This window comes from Lactuca serriola, chromosome 6 (genome assembly GCF_051521515.1).
Source record: "Lactuca serriola cultivar US96UC23 chromosome 6, Lser_US96UC23_V15, whole genome shotgun sequence".
NCBI classification, from domain to species: Eukaryota; Viridiplantae; Streptophyta; class Magnoliopsida; order Asterales; family Asteraceae; genus Lactuca; species Lactuca serriola.
In genome coordinates this window covers 67,502,564-67,530,510 of record NC_136413.1, presented here as the reverse complement: position 1 = coordinate 67,530,510, position 27,947 = coordinate 67,502,564, and the positions used below count along the sequence as shown (strand labels likewise).

At 38.0% G+C, this 27,947-nt stretch overlaps 1 protein-coding gene across 1 annotated transcript; it reads left to right on the top strand.

Moving 5' to 3' along the window:
• Nucleotides 1–3,495: 3,495 nt before the first annotated feature.
• Nucleotides 3,496–8,019, top strand: LOC145057932 (transcription factor MYB83-like). The gene is made up of 2 exons (XM_079005849.1): nucleotides 3,496–3,915; nucleotides 7,065–8,019. The coding sequence occupies exons 1-2, from the start codon at nucleotides 3,611–3,613 to the stop codon at nucleotides 7,756–7,758; spliced, it is 999 nt and encodes a 332-aa protein (XP_078861975.1). The 5' UTR covers nucleotides 3,496–3,610; the 3' UTR covers nucleotides 7,759–8,019.
• Nucleotides 8,020–27,947: the final 19,928 nt, after the last annotated feature.

The following is a 27,947-nucleotide window of genomic DNA, read 5'->3' as shown; positions in this document are numbered from 1 at the left end:
TCATACCCGTCTCTACTCGTCGAGTTAGGCGATGACTCGACGAGTTTTCCTTCTAAATGATCATCGACTGAATCCTCATCCGACTCGCCGAGTTGTATGAACAACTCGTCGAGTTCATCATCAACTGATACACAGGTCCTGTCCTTGACTCGCCGAGTTGTATGAACAACTCGTAGAGCTCATCTTCATCCTTAAGAAGATTGCCTTGGACTCGCCGAGTCTGTTCATGCACTCGCCGAGTCCCATGAATTTCCAGAACAATGGCTTAGTCCAGAACGTTGGGTCACTCCCTAGGACCCCCTTAAAACCTTTCCACACTCAACTGGGTCCTTATGACCCTCAACTGATATGGGACAGAACCTTGGACTCGTCGAGTCCAAGAATAGACTCGTCGAGTTGGTCACATTCACTCACTGAATCCTCGATTTTTGATGTACAACCCTTGATCAAAAGGTAGATCTATGCTTCTACAATCGATCTAGCGCGTAAAGTTACTACCTTTACGTGCTTGCATGGGACTTTAAGCTCAAAATGTCCTAAAACAAGCTCTCACAATGCATGGGGCCTTCTTTGAGTGCAAAAGCCACTCCTTTCTGCCTTGTAACCCCTCTAAGGACCTAGATCCAAAACATCAACCTCAAACCATGCTTGCAATCATGGTTGGTGACCAAAATTGCTTAGAAAAGCCCTAAAACTCCACAAAATGGGATCTATCAAAAGAGCAAGCAAGGTATAGACTTTATACCTTCTTAAGTCTGTAAATGATGCTCAAAACTGAATCCTTCTAACCTCCTCTTGATCCTTCAAGCTTGTCCTTCCTTCCTTGGATCACAAAAGCACCAAAATCACTCCAAATGCCTTAGATTGCTTCAATAATGGTTAGGGTTTTCTATGGGGTTCTTCTGGGAGCCAATGAGACTAAGGAGGCCGAGTTAAGGTGTTTAAATAGGGTGCAAACCCTCGGGTTATGGTTTTTGTTCAAACAGGGTCTACTCGCCGAGTCCGGGACTCGACTCGCTAAGTCCACAGCTTAAACTCCGTGCCTCATCCCGCATCTACTCGGCGAGTTGGTCCTCAACTCACCGAGTCCAAGACCAAATGCAAAATATTTAAAGATTTAATAAAAAGAACACGTACCAAAAACCAGATGCTACAACCTATCTTCAATGACGCGACATTTTCCTCTCATGTTTAAAAAAAAAAAAGAATAAATAAAACCCGACATAAAATGTCTATAATGACGGGTTTTTTTACGTGGATAAAGCTCAATTTTGTACTAGTGTTTTAACACTTCGGTCCTAAAGCACGGCTATGCCTCCCAAGCACGGGTTGTGTCTGCCTCCTAATCCTAGTCAGTGCATTATTTTGGATATTTTAAGCTACGAAAACCAAGTATGGGTCGTGCTACCCCGTTGAAGTCTAGTTTTTTGATTTTTTTTTTTTGTTTTTTTTTTTCAGATTCGAAATTTGCGATGACCTGGTGTGGGTCCTGCTTAATGTCAGACCCCTTATTCACTACCAAGTCTGCTATATAATTACCATAGGTTGTCTCAGCAGAACCCCATACATTTCTAAATGGCGAAAATGACTTCTAAAGGTGATTTTCTGCACTTTATCATCAGTTTCTGAAGATCTGAAGGTTTTGGATCATCTCAATCATTCAGTTTATTAAGAGTTAGTAGTTTAATATCATTTTTCATTAGTTTGATCAAATTTTAGCCATGTTGGCTAAACACTAGATTTCACTTCTGCATAAATTAATACTTTTAACATAATCAATCATTAAACATGGTTTTTTATTTACGATTCTATCTAGTTTTTTCAGGTTTGTGCTTAGCGAATTTTGATTTTAGTTCTTTTTAGCCTGATCACCTAATTAATGATTAAATAATACTAGCTAATTAGGTAATGAAATTCGTAATTGTTCTAGTCAACTGATAATAAGTAACAAGTATTAGATTGGTTCCGTGTTGTGATTTAATTATGATATAAATTAAAATTTCATATTTTTATGCTTCCAAACTTATAAGAAGTATTGAATATTGCTTTGAAATTTATACAGATCTTAATGCAACTTTTCTGATTTTAATTAAGAGTTTGTTTAATTATGTTAGTAAAAAGTTAGGATTAACTAAAGAACTAGTTTTGGTTAATTAATTAAGTAAAATAGAATATATTATAGCTTATTAATTGGTCTCGGTACTAGCTTAAAAAGAGCATATTTTGAATAACCAAGTTTGTGTTGATTGCATGATTAGGAAAGTCGCAGTTGAATTAAATTCACTTTTATTTATTGAATTTTATTTAGTTTATTTCATTGCTATTTAGTTTTTTAATTATTAATCAAAAATCCCGTTTTTATATTTTTTTGTTTTTTGACTAGTATGTACCTTACGCAAACATATATTGACCATTAGGTTATATCCTTGAGGATTCAACTTTGCTTCTCTATGTTACCCATTAGTACAACCAAGTAGTGAAATTTTATTTGCATAAGACATACACTACAACTTCTTATCAGAGATCCTCATCAAAACAAAAAATTGCTTTCCTTCAACAAAGCCTAGTGGGATGAAAGAACTAAGGCAATACTCCTAACTTTTCCCCTCCTAGTCCGAATGATACAGACCTCTTTTTACATCCTCCAACTTATGTATGTACTCCACTGTAGCAAAGAACTAACGCATAATCTCGTTGTATGTTTTGGTCCAATCTTATTTCGGCAACAGCCTCAGTCAAGACCTCTTTTTACATCCTTAATATCCTTCTTTTGATATTTCTTGATCCGATCGGTATATCGCTCACTTCTGGATTATGATAGTGAATTCGGGAAAATGAGAAATGGGCGCAACGGCCCGCAAACCTTTGTCGAAGATGGCTCGGAATCCTTTGTCAAAGAAGTTCTGTTTCCAAAAAAAAAAAGTTAATTAAAATATATAAATTCCGACGAAAGATAATATTTGTTTTGATCTAAAGTTTTTCCAAATCAAAATCTAAGTCGAAAAAAGCTTAATTGCTTGTCAATATTTTAGCGGCTTAATTTATTATACAATATATCGAACTCATATTTCAAATATTTTCATGCATATTACTAAATTTGATATGTAAGCATTTCTTTTTTCGTTTTGTTTTTCCCCAGAAACCTCTCTCTCTCTCTCTCTCTCTCTCTCTCTCTCTCTCTCTCTCTCTCTCTCTCTCTCTCTCTCTCTCTCTCTCTCTCTCTCTCTCTCTCTCTCTCTCTCTCTCTCTCTCTCTCTCTCTCTCTCTCTCTCTCTCTCATGACCCCATTTCTAAGCAAACCCTACAACCATCATCATTATCATCATCACCGATCACCATCAATGACCCTCTCTCTCTCTCTCTCTCTCTCTCTCTCTCTCTCTCTCTCTCTCTCTCTATATATATATATATATATATATATATATATATATATATATATATATATATATATATATATATACATACCACAAACAAACAAACACAGGTGCATTTGGTTGTTTATAAAGTAATAAACGTCAACTACTTTAGGAGTTTATAAGACATTGAAAGAGAGCTAACCAACAAGTTCTCCTACATCTGTTTCACGCATATTGCAAATATAATAACAGTGATGAGGAAGCCGATAGGAGGTGTAGGGAATCACAAGGATTTGATATCCAGTGAGAATGGTGGGATAACGATGAAGATGAGGAAAGGTTTGTGGTCGCCTGAAGAAGATGATAAGCTAATGAACTACATGATCACCAATGGTCATGGCTGCTGGAGTGATATAGCTCGTAATGCCGGTTTGCAGAGATGCGGCAAGAGCTGTCGGCTCCGTTGGATAAATTACTTGAGGCCTGACCTTAAACGTGGTGCTTTTTCTTCTCAAGAAGAAGAACTCATCATTCATCTTCATTCCCTCCTTGGCAACAGGTGCGATATTGTTATGTTTGAGTCAGTTAACGATAATTAATGTTACAACTTTTCATTTTCATTCAACATTGAACTAGATTCATGGTGTGTGTGTGTTTGCATGTATATTTAAATAAGTGTTGGGCAATTATATAAAACAGCATTTTCCTTATTTTCATAAACAATCTAAACTCTTTTAATGACAAATGGGCAATCGTCAATTTGTTTTATTCTTTTCTGAAACTATATAAAGGAAAGAAAAAGCCACACTTAAACAAAAGTAAAACACAAAAAAACTTACAAGCATCACCCAACTCAAAAGAGAACAAAAAAGGAAAAGATAGCAAAAACTACATCAGGCAGAGGCAAACCAAGCAGGCAAACCACAGCTACTCCAAAGTGGAAGTGACAGTTTTTTCTTATTTTCCAATTGATTTCGTGGGTTTCTTTTTAAACTTCTTTATTTATTAGTTACATTTTAATTTTAATAATTAAAACGAAAAATAAAAAAATTGGTAATCGTTTCCCATTACGAATAGAAAGTAATATATTTTGAATGACAATTTCGAAATACATACATTTCTTAATTTCGAATTACTAAGAGTACAAAAATAATTTTCAGATGCAATTTGTAAGTCTTCATAACGAAGTTTAATATTCAATATTGAATTATATGGTTCCGTTCATGAATCATAATTAAGCAGCATCAGGATTGATTAGAGGTATATTATAAGTCACTATAGATATATTTTTATGAATGAATTTTGCTAGAGTATAAGAATTGTTATATCCATAAAACTTTCTCTTAATTCATAATAAAAACTAATATTTTGAAATTGTAAAATAGAAAATGTGATTATTGACCTTTTTTCAGAGTAAAAAATTATGAATATCTATTAATTATTTAGTACAATAACTTTTATTTTATAAGATAATATTTAAAAAGAACACCTAACAACCACCAAATAACATTTGACAAGTAGTTTGACAAAACCATAACGTTTTCGTAAAAATATGAAATACCTTTTTCAATGTTTACATCAATGCTATATATCATCTATCTAATAGAACTTAATCTATCTATATTGTGGTTGCATTCAATTGGAATATATGCATCGGCAAAGTCAATTTTTGTAAATGATTTATTAATCTTATATTTTCCGTACTTTATATTTTAACACGCAAATACAATTTTGTATCTTCAAATATTGAAGTCTGTTAATTTTCACATATATTTAATTATAATCGATTATTCAGAATAAATAAAATAAATGAAAAAATATATACATGCTAATAATTTGTAACCTTTAAAAAGTTTATGGATAATGGACATATGTTTTTCAAATAATAGATAAACAGTTATATATATATATATATATATATATATATATATATATATATATATATATATATATATATATATATATATATATATATATATATATATATATATATGGTATGAGACCTATGTATTGAATGAGTTTATTTAAAAAAATTAACTAAATATAAAATTTTAAAAATTTGAGAAATTTGAATTTATAAGAAAAGTGAGAAACTATTGAATTATAAAAATTAAAGGGTTTTTTTCTCTTTTAAATTAAAACAAATAATTTAAATAAATAAATAAATAAAATTAATGGATCTTTAATTTAATAATTTTAAAATTACATGAAAAGTTTATTAATGAAATTGATATACATTTATTATTGTATTTAAATTAAATACAATCTAGAATTTAATAAAATGAAAAAACTATAAAATAACATATGGAATAAAAATTAATTTAAAATAATCAAAAAATTACAGGTGATAAAATAAATAAGAATATAATATATGACAAACATATATTTATTTATTAGGGAGAATTTATTAGGAAGGATTTATTAGGAAGGATATATAGGGTTAGATTCATTTTAGACGGGTTTAATTTTGTGAGACCGTAAGACCAATTTTTTTAATAAAACATTCAGTTATTCAAACAATATAATATAAGTAATATTCTAATATTGCAAAACAATATTTTTAACACATTTACATTGAAATTTTTAAAAAGCATATAATGTTATAATATTATACATATTATGTATAAACCTTTGTATTACATAGATTAATTAACAAAAATAAAATTTTGAAATATAAATACTATGTATTATTTTAAATAAATTTTAAAATACTAAATGAAAAAATATATTAAATGAAATTTATTATAATATTTATTATATTTGATACTTTATATATAAATATAAATATTATGTTGTTTTATTTAATTATAAAAACTGATAAAAATCATAAAATGACATTTGAATATTATTTATTTAAAAAATATCACAAAATAAAAAGTGTTAAAATTAATTAGAGATTAAGATACAGAAAAATTATATTTATTTATTACAGTAGATTATATTCTTACGATAACTAGATTATTAAAATAATTCAATAGAAGAAATTGGTCTGACGGTCTCACGAAATTATGTCGGTCTCAAATGAACTTTTACCGGTATATATATATATATATATATATATATATATATATATATATATATATGTGTGTGTGTGTGTGAGTCACATATATACATATAATGTAGCAAATAAAACGTCAACGTCATGGTCACATGATTATATTTGCAAGTTATAATGCAAATTTAATCTTTCTACTTTTGACCTCGACTCGTACTAACGAATCACTAATGGAGATAACAATAATTCTGTTCCATAATTAGATCAAAGAAAGAGTAATATGACATTATTATCAAACATAAGCACTTCTACAATTCAACATCACATGAGATATATAATTAATTCTATAAATTCGGATTATGTCATCATGACTATGTAACCTAACACTGAAATTCTTATTAATAACTTTCCACACAAATAACTGTTAAATTTGTAAATTAGTGTTGATAAAATCTTTACAAAGGATTCGGTTGACGAAAAACATGAACTGTACAAGTTTTAATGCACATGGTTCAAGGTCAAAACTGAAAGGGATGGTTGTGGTGTGTCCACATGCACCCTTTGAGTCGAAGACACTCCAGGGTCTATTTTCAGTAGTTTGTTTACAAATGAAGCCAACCTCCATGCATCTCATGCATTCATGTCGTATTTTACGTGTAACTTAAACATTATTTATGTAACTAAATTTACTTTTGTGAATTTTAATTCTGTAGGTGGTCACAAATTGCTGCACGATTGCCTGGTCGTACAGATAATGAGATCAAGAATTTTTGGAACTCGACCATAAAAAAAAGACTAAAAAAGTCAGCATCAAATTCAGCGTCGCCGAACATGAGCCATGACTCATCATCTTCAGAACATCAGGATGTCATGGCTGGATTGATGTCCATTCATGATTCTAGCAACATCATGGCTATGTACATGGATGCAACAAGACAATATTCATCATCATCATCATCAGCCATGCAAGCCATGACCATGAACCACTTGATGGAACCATTGACACTTTCTGATGCTGATGATCACCATCATCATCAGCATGCCTCATGCTATGGTAAAACACAAGTTGGCATCGATGGTAATGGGGTTAGTTACCACGGACGTTATGAGATCTTTGGGGGGAATTTAAGTTTAGTAGATGAGATTTTCGGCATCCCACCATTAAATATACCCAACGATAATCAATATACCAATACTGAAAATCTTCAAGATAGAAACCCCATGATCTTGAATAACAACATGAATAGTGTTATTATCAACCAATGTTATAACAATAACAAGCACAAGGTACAGACCCTAGCAGCAGGGTTTGAAAACTGTTGGGAAGGAGGGAATGACCTAAAAGTTGAAGAATGGGACTTTGAAGAACTAATGAGAGAAGCTTCATCTTTCCCTTCACTTGATTAAATCTTTCAAAAAGTAGATTTTTTTTTTAATTACCCTCAAATTTATTTTTGCCATTTTTTTGAAAGGGGAATACTTCTTTTAATTTCCATATTTTGCAGTAGTAACGAGTAAAAAGTTATAGAATAAAATGGCACGAAACATATATGGATACAATGGGAGCCGGTGTGCAAAAACTTTACTGTATAGATATATAGAAAGTGTACATGTACATCATCATGTAAGAACAATCAGGCGATCAGATCATGGGTGGTTAATAATATTCAAAAGTGTTGGATTATAATTGTATAGTTTCCCTGTCTTTATATTTTGTTAGTGTAAGGTTATATATATCACTGTTACACACACACACACACACACATATATATATATATATATATATATATATATATATATATATATATATATATATATATATATATATATATATATATAGGTTCAGGTTCATTTGAGACCATTCTAATTTTGTGAGACCGTGAGACCAAATCTAAAAATAATTTTAAAATGCAAAATAAATGAAAAAATCCAAAAATTCTTTTTTTAAATATTATTTTCGGAACTTGAATTAACTAAAAAAATAATAAAAAAAATAATAAAAAATCCCGTTGTTTTTTGAAAAATACGTGAAATATTCTAAATAGAATATTACACTGACATATTCTGAAAAATAATTTTAATATGCAAAATAAATGAAAAAATCTAAAAATTCTTTTTTTAAATATTATTTTCGGAACTTGAATTAACTAAAAAAAAATAAAAAAAATCCTATTTTTTTTTTGAAAAATACGTGAAATATTCTAAATAGAATATTACACTGTACATATTCTAAAAATAATTTTAAAATGCAAAATAAATGGAAAAATCAAAAAATTGTTTTTTTAAATATTATTTTCGAAACTTGAATTAACTAAAAAAAATAAAAATAAAATAACAAAAAAATAAAAAAAAAATAAAAAAATGCATCTCATGGTCTCACAAAATTAAGCCGTCTCACATGAACCTAACCCTATATATATATATATATATATATATATATATATATATATATATATATATATATATATATATATATATATATATATATATATATATATATATATATATATAGATAGATTTGATATTTAACGCAAAACAAACCATAAGGGATATTTCCATATATAAACATCTACACACATATGACTACAGCCAATTTTTCGGCTGCCCTACTTCTTTTTTTTCTTGGCTGATATATAAGGACACATATAACAAACATTAATTGTAGTATTAATTATAAGGAACATTACAATAATTAAATGTGATAAACATTAATTATAAATAATATTCTTAATAATTAATGTATTTTACATTTAATTACCGTAATATTGTACATTAAAACATTAATATTACGGTAATTAAATGTAAAATACATTAACTGTAGTATTAATTATATAGGACTTTCTTATATGTATTCTAAGAACACATATAACAAGCATTAATTGTAGTATTAATTATAAGGAACATTACAATAATTAAATGTGATAAACATTAATTATAAATAATATTCTTAATAATTAATGTATTTTACATTTAATTACCGTAATATTATACATTAAAACATTAATATCATTTATAAAATAAGATATTTCTTCCCCTCAAACTTTCTTACAAACTCCTCAACTTTTCTCATCAACTTCCAGGACTTATATCAAAACTCTACCACTATCTCCTCCAACTACCACCATCGTCCAGCCTATCACCGCCACTTGCCACCGCAGTTGCCTTATCATCGTTGTTACTGTTATCCGTTGCCTCTTACCGTCAGCCAAAATCGCCACCAACGATCTCTGATCTATGAGTCCCAACTTCCGAAAAACCTAAGCTCTAGCATGTCAAAATCTCAGATCTACAAATTTTCGGCAGCTCTAAGCCAAATCTAGTATATTACACATTTAGATCTCGAACTTCTAGTGATTCTAAGCTAGAACTGACCTTCTGCACCTTCAGATCTGTTATGAACTACACCTATCACCACCAAAACACCATATTTCGTCAGGTCTGATGTATTTGGTGCATTTTCATATACTAATATACTCGTTTTTTGTTCCAGAACTCTTAAACTCATTGTTTTCTCTAGAAGTTCCATCACCAGAGAAATCTCAGTCGCATCCTTACCAAATCTGTTTCGTGACCACCTTCCCTTTCTCTCTAACTCATATTTATATGTATTTCTCTGATTTCTAGTTAAACACCACCTAAACGTCATCAGGTCTAATGTGCTTGTGTGTTTTCAAGTTAGATATCATGTTTGTGTCTGTGGTATTTCATGATGGTCGGCAGCAGTTCCACCACCGCATCAGATCTGGTCTCCGATGATGGTGTTTACATAAAAAAGTTTTGCAAAAAAGAAAAGATGAACACAATGCGCTTGATGAAATGCCTCAATGGAATCAGGTAAGTTATTAAGTTGTGAATTTAGCCGTAAATGCTACAGTAAAGTTTTTTTTAGAGTTTAATAGTGAATATGGTAAATTAGGCTATGAATGAATGTATAGAATGTTAATATAACATCGCGTTATATATCTGAACAGATATGATGTTTTATGATGATTATGGATTTGATGTGTGTGGTGCACACAAAGTGTTTAATGAAATGTCTCAACCAAATTCGATAAGTTATTAGGTTGTGAATATATATATTTATAATGTATTAATTTGTGAATATCTAAGTTATTAAGTTATGAATGTGCATTTTTTTCATGCAGTAAGTTGTGAATTAATGCATGAAATATTAAATTAAGTTATGATTTAGTGTCTGAAATGTTGTATTAAATTGTGAATTATGATTTTTTTTATCCAGATTTAGTATTTGAGGGAAGGATGTTGGCATTGTTTGTACCGGTGGTTGGTGGTGGCGATGGTTGATGGTAGCATTGTAACATCCAAAAATACGACCCAAAAAAATTGTTTTAATGATAATAAAAACCATATACTGATCGTCACATCATAAAACCATGTGTCAAATATCTCAATCCATAATAAAATGTCGTGAACATTTGGGCCAAATCAAACTATGAATCAAAACAAACTCATAGGAAAAAGACTGAAGTTGTGGTGTGTGCGATGCCATCATCCCGAGCTCTTCCCTTTACTTGCGAAAGTACCTGAAACCAAAACTGAAACTGTAAGCACAAAGATTAGTGAGCTCTCCCAAACTACCACATACCATACAATAACATATAAAGCATCTACTGGGCCTTGCCCACTGCATCGGACCGAAGCCCCGAAACTAACCAGGGAATTGCCCTCTACATCAGACTTTAGTCCGGAAACTGCATCGGACCGGAGTCCGGAACTAACCAGGGCCTTGCCCACTACATCGGACCGAAGTCCGGAACTAACTGCATCGGACTGAAGTCCGGAACTGATTGGGGCCTTGTCCCCTGCATCAGACCGAAGCCCGGAACTGACTAAACATAACATAGCATAAACATAACAAACTAACATGAATACATACACTGCATACTGCATCGGAACAGAGTCCGGAACACATAACACAAAACATGCTTGAATCACAAAGACATCAAGCACCCTAACTACTGCATCGGACCGAGGTCCAAAACTACTGCTAACTAATCGGGCCAGCAGTGTGGCCGTAGACCCGTTCCTACTGGAAGGAAACTCACCTCGTAGCCTAGCTGCTGAAAAGACTGCTTCGGAATCTGACCGCTACGGCTTCTATTGCACCCCGGCTACAATTTCCATAAGTACCATCAATCAAATACTGATAATAATATTGAGGGTAAAATGACTCTCTTACCCCTGGTCCAAGTCAACCTAACGGTCAAAGTCAACATTCAGTTGACCTGACTCGTCGAATTGGGTCACCAACTCGTCGAGTCCTTACCCTTACTTTCTTGCTTCTACTCGCTACTACTCGTCGAGTTTTGGCACAAACTCGACGAGTTCCTCTTTGTTACTAATACTCCGACAATCTGCATCCGACTCGCCGAGTTTTATGAACAACTCGTCGAGTTCTCCTTCATCAGATGAACACTCTAGATGTGACTCGTCGAGTTGTATGAACAACTCGCCGAGTCTGTTCCCGAGGTATGAAGATTGGCTTGGACTCGCCGAGTCAGGGCATTGACTCGCCAAGCTCCTCCACGAATGAGTCTAACCCTCTAGCTCACCGAGTCCATCTTTCACTCACTGGTTCCACTCGGCATAACTCGAAAAGGGGAAAACAGGGGACTCGCGACTCGACTCGCCGAGACTGAAGAACGAATCGCTGAGTCGTATACATGCAAATACTATATACTCGATTCTGCTTGAAACCAGTCCATTCCGTTCATAGATCTGGGTTCTTGGGACTTGATTAACACGTAATGTTTCCAACTTTACGTGTAAATAACATCAAATGAAGGTTTTAGGGTTCAAAGCACACAATAAGAGTAGATCTAGAGCTTTCATGCAAAATGGCTCCATAAAGGTGCTAGATCTAAGCTTCTGGAACTCAAACCTAGCTAGATCCGAAGGCTAATCAACTCCATGAGTCCTCTATGCTACTACTAAGCCAAGAAATGGTTCAAGAATAGCTTTAGTGGCTTCAAAAAGGGGATTTAAGCATAGAAACAGAAAAGGGCCAAGATATACCTTACTATCTTCTGAAATTCCTCAAGGATTTAGGATCTCCTTCTTCTCCTCTTGATCTACCTTCCTATTTCTCTCAAGATCTTCAAAGAAACACACCAAAATCACACTAAAATGCAAAGAGGGCTCTAGGGTTTCGAGAATGATGCTCTGAGGGGTGATGGGGGCTGACTAGAGGCCCCAAAAGTTGTTTAAATAGGGTGAAAACCCTTGAAATTAGGGTTTCATTCAGACCGGCGGACTCGCCGAGTCCGGAATATGGACTTGTCGAGTCGCCAACTTAAACGTGCTCGAAATCCCGAATCTACTCGACGAGTCTAGCTACTGACTCGTCGAGTTCCCCCTAAAACTTGAAGAAAATAAATATATAAATATCATACCAGAATTGGGGTGTTACAATCCTCCCCCACTTGTCTCAGACTTCGTCCTCGAAGTCTGCTGCCGCTAAATCTGGGAACAACTCTAGGTAATGCCCCCGCATCTCCTCCTCGGACTCCCACGTCCACTCTGAACCCTTCCGGTGCTTCCACTGCACCTTCACTAGCTGAATCACCTTGTTCCTCAAGGTCTTCACCTTCCGATCTAAGATCGCAACTGGTTTCTCGACATAGTTCAAGCTGCTATCAACCTGAATATCCTCAATGGGCACAATTGCCGACTCGTCCACCAAACACTTCCTCAACTGAGAAACATGGAAAGTGTTGTGGATCTGGCTAAGCTCTGACGGAAGATCCAATCGATAAGCAACCCGACCCACCCGGGCCAAAACCCTAGAAGGACCAATGAACCTGGGGCCCAGCTTTCCCCTCTTCCGAAACCTGATAACACCCTTCCAGGGTGATACCTTCAGGAGGACCATATCGCCCACCTGGAACTCCAAATCTGAACGTCTCCTATCAGCGTAACTTTTCTGCCGACTCTATGCAGTCTGCAGTCTGCCACGAACCTGCTGGATCAACTCAGTCATCTTGAGCACCACTTCGGTGCTCCCAATGACTCGCTAACCGACCTCGCCCCAATAAATCGGGGTCCTACACTTCCTCCCATAGAGCATCTCGAAAGCAGGTCGATCAATACTCGCGTGGTAACTGTTGTTATACGAAAATTCCGCTAACGGAAGATACGTATCCCAACTGCCACCGAAGTCTAGAACACATGCCCCCAGCATGTCCTCGAGAGTCTGAATTGTTCTCTCGCTCTGCCCGTCCTTCTGAGGATGGAAAGCGGTGCTAAAATGGAGATGAGTGCCCATCTCATCGTGAAACCGCTTCCAAAATCTGGAAGTAAAACAGAAATCTCGGTCTGACACTACTGAAACAGGCACTCCATGACATGCCACCACCTCTTTCACATAAATATCAGCTAACTTTTCTGCTGATATACTCTCCTAGATCGGTATAAAATGAGCACTCTTCGTCAACCGATCCACTATAACCCATATAGAATCCACTCCACGCGCAGTCATGGGAAGCTTCGTGATGAAATCCATGGTAATGTCTTCCCATTTCCACACTGGAATGTCTAACGGCTGCCTCTTTCCATGAGGTCTTTGGTGTTCTGCCTTAACCTTTCTGCAGGCCAGGTACCTCTCCACATACCATGCGACATCCCGCTTCATGTAGGGCCGCCAATAATAGGGTCGAAGATCTCTATACATCTTCGCCGCCCCTGGATGAATGGAAAATTGAGACTTATGAGCCTCATCCATCAACACTTTCCGTACTCCGCCCCAGTACGACACCCAAACTCTACTGTGAAGGGTCAACAATCCTCTACTATCATAGTCAAAAGAAGCTACTCGGCCCACGATCCTCTCACACTTCCGTCTCTCCTCCTTGAGGCCCTCTACCTGTGCCTCCTTGATTTGCTCCAATAATTGAGTAATCACCATCATCCTCAAACAAATGTCTCTGATTGGGGCCACTACTGCCTTGCGGCTCAGGGCGTCGGCCACTACGTTGGACTTCCCTGGGTGATAAAGGATCTCACAATCATAATCCTTCAACACGTCTAACCATCACCTCTGCCTCATGTTCAGATTCGGCTAATCCATGAGGTACCTCAAGCTCTTGTGATCCGTGTAAATGGTACAACGGACCCCATAAAGGTAATGCCTCCAAATATTGAGGGAAAACACCACTGCCCCCAACTCTAAATCATGCGTAGGATAATTAGCCTCGTGAGGCTTTAACTGCCTCGAGGCGTAAGCTATCACAGGGCCTCGCTGCATCAACACTGCTCCAATACCTGTGATCGAGGCATCACAGTAGACTACAAAATCCTCTACTCCTTCTGCCAGGGTAATAATCGGTGCCTCGCACAATCTCTGCCTGAGGGTCTCAAACGCTACCTGCTGCTCAGGCGCCCAACGAAACGCTACCGACTTCTTGGTCAGTCGGGTGAGCGGTACTGCTATCTTGGAGAAATCTTGGATGAATCTCCTGTAATACCCTGCCAAACCTAGGAAACTCCGAATCTCGGATGGAGACTTCGGGACCTCCCACTGGATCACGACCTCAATCTTGGCCGGATCTACCAAAATACCCTTCTAGTTGACGAGGTGACCAAGGAACTGCACCTCGCGCAACCAGAACTCGCACTTGGAGAACTTTGTGAAAAGTCTCTCCCTCCTCAAAACTTCTAGCACCTCTCTCAGGTGCTCCTCATGTTGCTCCTGAGTCTTGGAATACACCAAGATATCGTCTATGAATACTATCACAGACCGATCCAGCATCGACCTGCACACGCGGTTCATGAGGTCCATGAACGCGGCTGGAGTGTTGGTGAGCCCAAACGACATCACCACAATCTCATAATGACCTTACCTGGTCCTGAAGGCAGTCTTCTGCATATCCTCACCTCTGACCCGCATCTGGTGATATCCGGAGCGTAAATCGATCTTGGAGAACCAAGACGCTCCCTGAAGCTGATCAAACAAATCATTTATCCTTGGATGTGGGTAACGGTTCTTCACCGTTACCTTATTCAGCTCTCGGTAATCTATACACATACGGTGCGACCCGTCCTTTTTCTTCACGAATAAAATTGGTGCACCCAGGGCGAACTGCTCGGCCTGATAAATCCCTTGTCTAGCAGCTCTTGCAGCTGTGTAGACAACTCCTGAATCTCTTGGGGAGCCAACCGATACGGTGCCTTGGCTATCGGAGCCGCACCAGGGATTAGATCAATCCCGAACTCAACCTGTCTCTCAGGAGGTATCCCCGGCAAATCCTCCGGAAATACATCCGAGTAGTCTCGCACCACCGGAACATCATCAACTGTCATCTTGCTCTTCTCTCGGGCATCTAAGACATAGGCAATATAGCCGGCACAACCCTGCTGAAAGTAGCGTCTCGCTCTCGTTGCTGAACACAGAACTGGTCCGCGCTGTGGCTTCTCGCCCTGAATCACTAACTCTCCCTCACTGGGAGTGTGAACACTTACCAACTGTAGCTCACAATATATCACCGCCCCATTGGGGCTCAGCCAATCCATGCCTACTATGACCTTATTCCCTCGCAGGGGAATAGGGACCAAGTCCACCGGAAATTGCTCATCGAATAACTGTAGGGAGCACCCTCTGTGTACCCTTGCAACCCTAATGGTCCTATCAGCTGCTATCTCAACCTCAAGTGGACAATCTAGCTCCCCTAGAGCTCTGCTAAACCTCTTGCTAAGTGCAAGAGAGACGAATGATCGAGTAGCTCCCGAATCAAAAAATATTGTAGCTGAAATGCCGTTCACCGAGAACGACCCTATACAAAACATATAATCATAAGAAACAATCAAAAATAAATAATGAGATAAGGGAAAAATACATACCCGCCACCACATCAGGAGCCGCTCGCGCCTCCTCCGCTGTCAGCTGGAAAGCTCTACTCTTCGCCACCGGCGTCTCGACTCGGCCCTGACGGCCATCTAAAATCCTCAAAGTAGCTGGAACAGGTGCTGACACCTTCCCTGCAGCCGCTAAACTCGGACACTAGGACTTTTTATGTCCCCTCTGATTGCACTAAAAGCAAATCAGATCTGATGCCGCAACGGTGGTAGTAGTGGCTGTACAATATCTGCTCATATGCCCAGTTCGGCCGTAATTGTAGCAGCCGGCACTCCCTGCCTTGCACGCCCCATCGTGCAATCTCCCACACTTGCCACACCGAGCATGGCTCTGCTGACTCCTAGCTCTGTGATCTGAATCCTTGGGCTGTTTGCCCGAACTCCCTGAACCTGGAGCCGCCTTCGGCTTCCTCCTTCTCTCCATCTCAAGATCAATCTCTCTCTCTCTCTCTCTCTCACCCTAGTAATCATGTCATCCAGCGTCTTACAGCTGGACCGGCTCACGAACTGGCGGATATCACTCCGCAGCATCTCATGATAACGGGCTTTCTTCATTTCCTCATCAGCTGCGTATTGAGGAACGAGAAGTGCCCTCAATAACCGGTGCGAAATCAGCTCTAAACCTGGTAGAAAAGTCTATCCAAGTCATGGCATCCAAAGCTACGTCATCCCCGATGGCCTGACCAACCTCCTCCCACCAATCTCGTGCCCTATCCTTCAGAAGACAGGACGCCAATCTGACCTTGTCCCCCTCGGGACATCTGCTCGTGCGGAATGCATTGGCCACATCCTCCAACCATCTGGTACTCGTAATGGGGTCCCGCGCCCTGTGGTAATCTGGAGCTCCACATGCACTGAACTCCCTGAAGGTAAGCGTGCGCGACCCCATCATGGCTGCTACCTCAGCACGGAAAGTGCTCAATCTCTCGTCCATCAACTCTAAGATACCCTCCTTGATCGAACCAAAGATCACAGGAGTCTGCTCAAGTATGGTGCGAGTAATCTCTGAAGAGAGAAACTCCCTAGTCTACTCATCCATCTGCCCGGCCTCCGGGTCTGATCCTGATCCCCCTTTGGCACCTGAACTGCCGACTGCTGGTCGAGGGCGCAATACCACCATTCTGAAAACACATCATAATAAACTTTAGGATCATAAATATATCTCGAGGGATCACTACTATCACAAGTTTCCTAGTCTCATCTCAGCTTTCTTGATTTGAGTACGGATCCTCTACTTTCAGTAGTACGGGCCCATACTACCTTCCATATCTATCCATACTTTCCTCAAGAACTGCCTTGACTCCACAAGTCACTTTACAGCTACTAATCTCTGCTACTACCTTCCTAGGCTTGCCCTAGGGAACTTTTGACTCCACCCAAACCAGTCCTCAGCTGCTGAAGGCCTCCTTGTAATGCCAATTAGTCATTACCTGAATACCATCACATGTGGTGACGCTCAGATAATCCTACTACGGTCAGACTCATACCAGAGCCCCACAAAGCACAAGGCAAGCGGCATTCAAACACATAAAAGCTACTCAAGCAACTCTATCCGCATAACAAGGATCTGTACTGGCATACAATGCTAAGCTCATGATATCAGGCATAACCTAAACAGGCTATCCTACTACTGCCTACTCAACTAGTATGCAATTATCATAAAGATGAAGCACATATAGCAGGCACATAAGGCGTCCTCCTAGATCCTTAGTCCTATTCTAGCATGCTGTTCTACTGAAACTGAAATTGATAACTCATAACATAAACTTGTATGGGTAAGGCGGGAGTACTTACTTGAGCTCGGCTGATCGCATGCACCACACCCCCTTTCTCTTTTCAAAGTTCTTTTCTTTCTAAAATTTCTTTTCACTTTTCTAAAACTCTTTTCTTTTGAAAACATTTAACCACTTCCTTAGTTTGAGTTCAGACACACCCGGAAGTGTGCCCGAATCCCTCAAACCAAGGCTCTGATACCAACTTGTAACATCCAAAATACGACCCAAAAAAATTGTTTTAATGATAATAAAAACCATATACTGATCGTCACATCATAAAACCATGTGTCAAATATCTCAATCCATAATAAAATGTTGTGAACATTTGTGCCAAATCAAACTATGAATCAAAACAAACTCCCAGGAAAAAGACTGAAGTTGTGGTGTGTGCGATGCCATCATCCCGAGCTCTTACCTTTACTTGCGGAAGTACCTGAAACCAAAATTGAAACTGTAAGCACAAAGCTTAGTGAGCTCCCCAAAACTACCACATACCATACAATAACATATAAAGCATCTACTGGGCCTTGCCCACTGCATCGGACCGAAGCCCGGAAACTAACCAGGGCATTGCCCTCTGCATCATACCGTAGTCCGGAAATTGCATCAGACCGGAGTCCGAAACTAACCACGGCCTTGCCCACTGCATCGGACCGATGTCCGGAACTAATTGGGACCTTGTCCCCTGCATCGGACCGAAGCCCGGAACTGACTGGGCATAACATAGCATAAACATATCAACTAACATGAATACATACACCGCATACTGCATCGGAACAGAGTCCGGAACACATAACACAAAACATGCTTGAATCACAAAGACATCAAGCACCCTAACTACTGCATCGGACCGAGGTCCGAAACTACTGCTAACTAATCGGGCCGGCAGTGTGGCCGTAGACCCGTTCCTACTGGAAGGAAACTCACCTCGTAGCCTAGCTGCTGAAAGGACTGCTCCGGAATCTGACCGCGGCGGCTTCTGTTGCACCCCGGCTACAATTTCCATAAGTACCATCAATCAAATACTGATAATAATACTGAGGGTAAAATGACTCTCTTACCCCTGGTCCAAGTCAACCTAACGGTCAAAGTCAACATTCAGTTGACCTGACTCGTCGAGTTGGGTCACCAACTCGTTGAGTACTTACTCTTACTTTCTTGCTTCTACTCACTACTACTCGTCGAGTTTTGGCACAAACTCGGCGAGTTCCTCTTTGTTAATAATACTCCGACAATCTGCATCCAACAAGCCGAGTTGTATGAACAACTCGTCGAGTTCTCCTTCATCAGATGAACACTCTAGCTGTGACTCGCCGAGTTGTATGAACAACTCGCCGAGTCTGTTCCCGAGGTATGAAGATTGCCTTGGACTCGCCGAGTCAAGGCATTGACTCGCCAAGCTCCTCCACGAATGATTCTAACCCTCTAGCTCACCGAGTCCATCTCTCACTCACTGGTTCCACTCGGCATAACTCGAAAAGGGGAAAACAGGGCACTCGCGACTCGACTTGTCGAGTCATATACATGCAAATACTATATACTCGATTCTGCTTGAAACCAGTCCATTCCATTCATAGATCTGGGTTCTTGGGACTTGATTAACACGTAAAGTTTCCAACTTTACGTGTAAATAACATCAAATGAAGGTTTTAGGGTTCAAAGCACACAATAAGAGTAGATCTAGAGCTTTCATGCAAAATGGCTCCATAAAGGTGCTAGATCTAAGCTTCTGGAACTCAAACCTAGCTATATTCGAAGGCTAATCAACTCCATGAGTCCTCTATGCTACTACTAAGCCAAGAAATGGTTCAAGAATAGCTTTAATGGCTTCAAAAAGGGGATTTAAGCATAGAAATAGAAAAGGGCCAAGATATACCTTACTATCTTCTGAAATTCCTCAAGGATCTAGGATCTCCTTCTTCTCCTCTTAATCTACCTTCCTTTTTCTCTCAAGATCTTTAAAGAAACACACCAAAATCACATAAAAATGCAAAGAGGGCTCTATGGTTTCGAGAATGATGCTCCGAGAGGTGATGGGGCTGACTAGAGGCCCCAATAGTTGTTTAAATAGGGTGCAAACCCTTGAAATTAGGGTTTCATCCAGACTGGCGGACTCGCCGAGTCCGGAATATGGACTCGTCGAGTCGCCAACTTAAACGTGCTCGAAATCCCGGCTCTACTCGACGAGTCCATCTACTGACTCATCGAGTTCCCCCTAAACTTGAAGAAAATAAATATATAAATATCATACTAGAATTGGGGTGTTACAAGCATATGGCCGTTAGAGGTATTAATGCTACTAGTGGTGGTAGAGTAAAGATATTTCTATTTCTCACGCATCTTCTTCGTTGGCTTCAGATAAGTTATCCCTTTTATGATTCATGTATATGTTTTTATTTTGATGTTGGCTTTTGAAATATAAGATAATTTATGCATGTACTAAACTGTAAATGGGCTATTAAGTATACTGAAATATGATATTATACTTGTAAATGATTTTTGAATGTATTATATTAAACTGTGAATTTTCTATATTAAGCTATAAATTTTATTTACAAATTAATATAAGAAATTCACAATTTAAAACACATAAATGTCTCCAGATATGAACGTATTAATGTAAGTTTTTGTTGAGAATATGGTTGTGAATATATAATTTTTACGTATTAAACTGTGAATTTATTGTATTACGCAGTGAATTTTATGTATTAAAAGTTGAATTGATTATATTAACCAGTGAATATTTTATGAATATTGTGTTTGCTTCTTTGAGAATAAAGAAGCATTATACACATATATGATTTTCTGTAATTTTAAATAAATTATATAAAATTTAAACTATGATTATTATTTAAATTAAACATTGAAATAAGCACTAGCATCTAGATCTAAAAGTATAAATGTAAGTTTTAAGTTAAAAATATGGAATTACGTGTATTAAATTATTAATTTATTAGATTAAGTTGCAAATTTTATGTATTAAATGATAATTCACTGTATTAAGTTGTGAATTGACTGCATTTGTTGTGAATCTTTTGTAAATTTCATGTTAAAATATGAATGATTGTTATATATTTTTTGTATTAGTTTTTTATGAATATATTTATTTTTTATGTGTATAAGTATGTAAGAATACGTTAGTTTTTATAATTGTTTTGTATTAAATTTAAAATGTAACACCCTGTTTATTTAATAAATAAATAAACAAATTAATAAATGAATAAGAACCCTAAAATCAATAATTATATAGCAATGTGTTGGACTCGAGGAGTTAATTGGCACAATTTAGAAATTAGGGTTAAAAATATAAGTTCCGGATTGGTTTTGTAAATATTTATGAAGGTAGGGACTACTTGGTAAATTTTGGGACTTAACTTGAAAGGATTTTGAAGACTAAGGGCTATTTGGGTAATTTCGGATTTAATTTGAAAGGAAAAGAGGTGGAAGGGCTGAATATGTCATAATTGAGATGTTGGGGGTTAAAAGGGTAACTTTTGGACTGACTTTGCAAAGAAATTCAAAAACGGAGGGTTGTTTGGTAAGTATTGTACTTGATTTGTAATGAATTTGAATGCTAAGGGTTAAAAAGGTAAAATATGGATTTATTTTGAAAGAAACGGGGGAAGGAGGGAACATTTTGTTCATTATGGAAACAAGTTGTGGTGATCGGAGTATTTAAAACCGTCACCTCCGGTACAAACCTTAACCCTAAAGGGGGATGCACCAGCCGCCACCCTTCCGGCGCCGCACCACCCTTGTACCTCCAAGCTTTCGGTCGCCACCTTCTAGCCACCGTGAAGCCACCGTTGAGTTCCTACTGCCAGTGACAAAGAGAACCATCGGGAAGGAGCCAATGAAGACCATCAGACATCAACCACTCTCTTTCTTCTCGTGCTTCAGCCGCCACCGTGTGGAGCCCTCATCCGCCACCTTTTACATCGCCGATACGTGACTCTCCAGCCGCCGGATACTATATTGCACCGCTCTGTCGCCACCACCACTTCAACAGCAGTTCCACCGCCATTTTCTGCCGTTGCTGCTACCGTGTTCATGTTTACAAAGTGTATGCATGTGTTTGCTCATATGGGACTCAAAAGAACCGCCGCCACCACCGTGAGGTGGTTGCTGTCATCGTAATATGTTGTTATCGCCATCGTAAGCCATCAAGTGGGTGGCTTGGGGTGCATCTCACAAATCTGTAGTGTGTGTGTGTTTATCTTAGGGTTTGTCTGTTTTTTGTATGGCTGGAAAACCAAGAACAGCCACCACTACCACCACCATGAGGTGGTGGCTACCGCCATATACCATTGTCGGCCACCACTAGGGTGACTGTGTGTATGTTTGTATTAGTGTGTGTATGAGTTATTTGGGTTTTTATGCTTTTTAATATTGTAACCGATGCTAGAATAATAAAAGAAATTCGTAACCACCACCGTGAGGTGGTGGCCGCCGACGTTAGCCGTCGTTGACCAGCACTACCCGAGGTGATAGTGGGTGGTGCCCGCCTTATGAAACCCTAATGTGCCTTATGAAATCCTAATGGGCCTTATGAAACCCTAATGGGCCTTACGAGACCCTATTGGGCCTAATAAAGCCCTAATTGATCCAAAGACTAAGCTTTTAGGCCTAATTGGGTTGTGATTGGGTTGAAACCTTAATTATGGTTTAGAAAACCCTAATTTTGGAATAATTGGTTTGGACTTATCAGGACACGCATTTTGGGCCATTGGAATTTGATTATGTATTAAGCCCGACCACACCATATGATTTGTCTAGTAGAGTGATGGACTTAATGGATTAAGTACTTAATGGGTTAACTATGAAACTCTTAACCCTAATCGTCATTTTACGTGAAAACCCTAATTTGTTTTAGGCTTTGGTGATTGGGATATTGATAGGCCGTTCAAGAACAATCATATGGATTAGAATACTTTAATTGGCATTAATGTAAGGCCAATGTGAGGGGTTTGGGCCCAATTTGGAAAATTGGGCCATAAATGGGCCAATTTGGAAAATTGGACCATAAATGGGTGTAACGCCTGCGTTTCCAAGCTAGGCGTTATCGTTGATGTAATATTCTAGTTTAACCCTTGTAACTCTTTTTGAAGTATTAATGATGAAATATTTGAGTATTATGTGAATTATGTGTTTATTTTCTTAATTATTATAATTTAATAAATTAAGAATAAAATGAATGTCCAAATTAAATGTGAGATAAGCCCGATATCTTTGAATGTAGATGTAGTGGTTGAAACAAGGATTTCGGAAATATAAAGAACGCCGAAATCCGAGTTATAACGAAGAAGTTATGACCTATCGAAGTTTCTCGACAGAATCGGCACGACGCTGAATCACGTAAAATATGAATTTAAGATAGAGCGATATCTAGCCTTAGTGATCTAAACAAAAGGTGTAGAGTTCGTTAAACCGAGAGTGTGCATAAAAAGAACGCCCAAATCTGACTTTGTATGAGGAAGTTATGATTTTTCGAAGTTTCGACTTAGCGGTATGCAGCCCGAATACTCGATTTGAGATCAAGCGGTTTATAGCCAAAACAATCTAAACGAGAATCGAATATCTCGTCGATAGTAGTCTATCGGTAAAAACACAGACGAAAACGGACGTCAGATGAAGAAGTTATGAATTTCTAACGAAGTTTTACTGTCCCGGCGTACAAAAAATAATATAATAAAAATAAACTCAAAATTAGCCAACAGAGTCTAAACGAGAGTTGTAAAGCATAATCTCACCTATGTGTGGATACAAACAACGTCAAAAACGGAGCTCGTATGCGAAAGTTATAAATTTCTGAAGTTCGGGGCGTGAACCCCAAGGCTGTGTCAGAGCTCACGAGGTGAATATTAGAAACTCACGAGGTGAACAGATGATTGACATCTTATAGGGCAAGTGGCCATGAAGAACGCAATGACGTATCAAGCTCACGAGGTGAATATTATAAACTCACGAGGTGAGCCAGTTCACGAGATGAATATTAGAAATTCACGAGATGAACCCAGAAAATTCACCCTATAAATAGAAATCAAGGGTCAGCCGAGTTTGGTTGCTCATCTCTTACTCTCCCACTCCCGATACTCTCTCTAAGTCCTATTTTAACCCCCAAAGCCTCGGTGTTTGATATGTGCATATTTAGTGTGTATTTAGTATAGTTTTTTATTCATATATTAGCTAAATTATCGCATATTATGGATAAAAGGTACTTAAAAGTGTTAAATTATGTTTTTCAGTCCAAAGATGAAGCTCGGAAGTAAAAGGAAGCAAGAGAAGCGGTTAGAAGATTGAGAGTGGAATGAAGAAGGAAAACACTGAAAAAGAAGCTTTTACTCGTCGAGTCATATATCTACTCGACGAGTCCGGTCGAGGAATCAGAAGGATAATGACTCGGGATCCCAAATAGTTATCGCAATACGTAGAATGTGAGAGGGACTCGACGAGTCACCACTTGACTCGACGAGTCGGACCGCTTATTTAAAGATAATTCCACAGATCGAGAAAAAAAGAAGTTCTGGGACGATTCAGAAGTGCTTAGCTGCGAATAAGAAGCCAGAAGAATCCTAGAAGTCGACCAAGGAAGCTAGAATCCAATTCCGGAAGTAATTAAGGCATAATTCCACCATTCTACTTATTTCTTTTGTTTTGTCAACATGATTAAGCAACTTGAACTTATTTGTTTGCTGTTATTTACCTTAGTTATGAACTAAATTCTTTAAACTTCTATTTGGGGATACGAAATTTGTAATATGGTTTGATTCTTGGTAGGATTAATTCTATGTTGGTTAATTTAGTTATTTTAGCTTGCTAAAGAACCTTGTGTATGAATGATAATTGATTTTCTGTTAATAGGGAGATAATTAATTAGCATGAACATCTATTAGTTATCAATCTCATATGCTTAGTGAACACTTTTTGTCATATGTCTAGTGTAATGAACATGAAACTAGGATTAATAAGAAAATCAAGTAAATTTATGTGCAAGCTTGTGAGATGACCATTAAACAAGAAGTTAATTAAAAGATAAATTAATTAGCTATTGCAAGTCTAACTTAACCCGAATATTATATCTAGTAAATTTAATTGAAATAGACAACTGGCCATTGTTTAAATTGATTTATTTGCTAAGGATTAATGAAGTGAATACGGAACTAATCAATTGAATCGGTAACTAGCAAAAGAATTAATCCATTGCACTTTTACCTTGAAATCAACCATAGGATCAATTAAGTTGAACTAAATAGAAGTACTTCTCCGTTATTGAATCTAGTCAAGTCTTTGTTTTCTAGTTTAACAAGTAATCATTAGCAAGTTTCTAGTCTTGTAAAACTAGAGAAAACCCCTACTTATTAGTTAAATTAGATAGATTAGTTTTTACTATTTAATTTGCCGTTCCCTGTGTTCGATACCCTACTTGCTTGAACTATACCACAATTGATAGGTTCACTGCCTTTTGTGTGTTATTTGATAATTAAAAGTAGGTTTAAAACTAGTGGGTTTTACACACACCAAGTTTTTGGCGCCGTTGCCGGGGAACGGTTCTAAAATTAATAGTAAAATCTAGTTTAATCGATCCTTTGTGTGGGATTTATCTTACACAAAGTTATTTATAAAGCAAATCAGTAAGTAGATTTAGTTTTAATAAAATTTCGTTTTTAGAATAACTAGAAATATTTATTTTCTGTTTTTGCCTTGAACTCGCCGAGTGCATCCGAGCAGACTCGGCGAGTCCATCGCTGTTTCAGTCTTTATTTTTTATTTCGTTTTTATTCCTTTTACGCGTTTCGTTTCTTTTGTTTCGTTTTTTTTTAGCTGTTTCACGACCCGAGGATCGGACACACCTCTAGTACCACCTTTGGAAGACCCGGAATCCGCACTAAAGAGAAGCAAGGGAAAAGCCGTAGGAGAAACCGCAACTTCAAAGAACTCACCTCTCAAGAACTTGAAATCCGTTTTCAGCAAGAAGAAAGGCAGAAAATCAGGAGTATCCAGTGCCTCATTAACAATTGAAGAACCAATTCACGAAGATAGTGAGTACGAGACCGAGGAAGAAAAAGAGCATATTTCCGAGCACGAAACCGATTCCGAAGAAGAGTTAGCTATCACTATGGCTAACATCGATGAAGTCCCCATGGGGGAGTGGAAGAAAAGGATGCGTGATGACACCGGGCCGGGACTTGTGCAACCCGCAATTCCCGCAACCGCTACGTTTGAGCTAAAGGGCCATATTCTCGCTCAACTCAAGGAGATCCCTTTTTACGGGAGAGATCATGAAGACGCTTACAAGCATTTGGACGAAGTAAATGATGTGGCCGACTACTTCAACGTGCCTAATGTTCCACGCGAGACCCAGCTTCTTCGAATGCTCCCTGTCACGTTTAAAGGCGCTGCGAAAGATTGGTTAAAATCACTTCCTCCCGGATAAGTCACCACATGGGCCAAGATGAAAGAAGAGTTCATTGACCATTTCTGCCCGCCTTCCAAGATAGCCAAGCTAAAGAAAGCCATTGCCAACTTCGAGCAACAACCCGGAGAATCTCTTTATGAAGCTTGGGAAAGGTACAAGAGCCTACTTAGAAATTGCCCACACCATGATCTTAATAGCCAACAGGAGGTCTCCATCTTTTATGATGGAGTTAATGTCACCACAAGGCAACTACTCGATTCACAAGGCCCGCTCACCCGAAAGCCACCTCCGGAAATAAAGGAATTAATTGAAGAATTCTCTAAGCATTCTAGAGAATACCACAATCCGAGGAATGAAGTGAGTCGTGGAGCAGTAAACCCGATGAACGATGGCATGGCGGCGGTAATAGCTAAACTCGATAGCCTAGACCGAAGAATGACGAAAATGGATCAAACGATCCATGCTATTAGAGTAGGATGCGAAAATTGCGGCGGCCCCCATCTTACCAAGGAATGTGATCGAGACGAGAATGGAAATAAAAAGGCTCAAGTATTTTATTCCAGTGGCGATAGATACGATGAAGATTGGAGGAAACCAAAGAAGGAATGGCTCCCATACGAAGAGTATAAAAAGGCTAAAGAGGAGAAATACAAACAGAGGGAGAGGGGATTCTATCAAAAGGAAGAGCCGGTGGCGGAAAAGAAAGCAAATTTAGAAGATATACTCACAAGGTTCATAACCGCATCCGAGAAAAGACATAATGATCACGATGTAGCAATGCAAGAAACCAGGAACATGTTGAGGAATCAGCAAGCTTCCATTCTCAACATTGAGAAACAGCTGGGACAGCTTGCACATCAAGTGAATGAAAGAAGACCGGGTCAACTTCCGAGCAACACCGAGCCCAATCCAAGAAAGGAGAACGTGAGCGTAATAACCTCCAGCAGTGAAGAAGAATTTACAGAACACTAAGAGTCTCCAAGAAGAAGGCAGGGAAGGAAGAAAAACCAGAACCAGAAAAACCCGACCAGACTCGCCGAGTCACTCTCATGGACTCGACGAGTCTAGTCGGGAATGAAGATACTGTCAGTTTCCTAAAGCCATACAACCCTCCTTTACCATACCCAACCAGAGCCATGCCTGCAGAAAAAATTCAAGCCTATAGAACCTTCATGGAGCATGTTAAAGCTTTACAAGTCAATATGCCATTTGTGGAAACAATGCTCCAAACTCCTAAATACTTTAACTTGCTTAAAGGCCTTTTTGCAGCTAGGAAAGATCTGGCTGAAGTCGCAGAGATATTGATGAGTGAGCTGCCTGAGAAGAAGGGTGATCCGGGTAACATAGTAATTCCATGCCAATTTGGTAATGAAGTTTCTACACAAGCATTGGCTGATTCAGGTGCAAGCATTAATTTAATGCCCTATTCATTCTTTAAGAAGCTAAATTTACCAGCACCAAGGCCGGTAAATATGAGAATCCATTTGGCAAACAAAACGATAATTAATCCACAAGGCATTTGTGAAAACCTCCTT

Coding starts and splice junctions, on each gene's coding strand:
- LOC145057932 (XM_079005849.1), top strand. CDS start 3,611: ATGAGGAAGCCGATAGGAGGTGTAGGGAATCACAAGGATTTGATATCC. Junction 3,916..7,064: donor CATTCCCTCCTTGGCAACAG/GTGCGATATTGT, acceptor TTAATTCTGTAG/GTGGTCACAAATTGCTGCAC.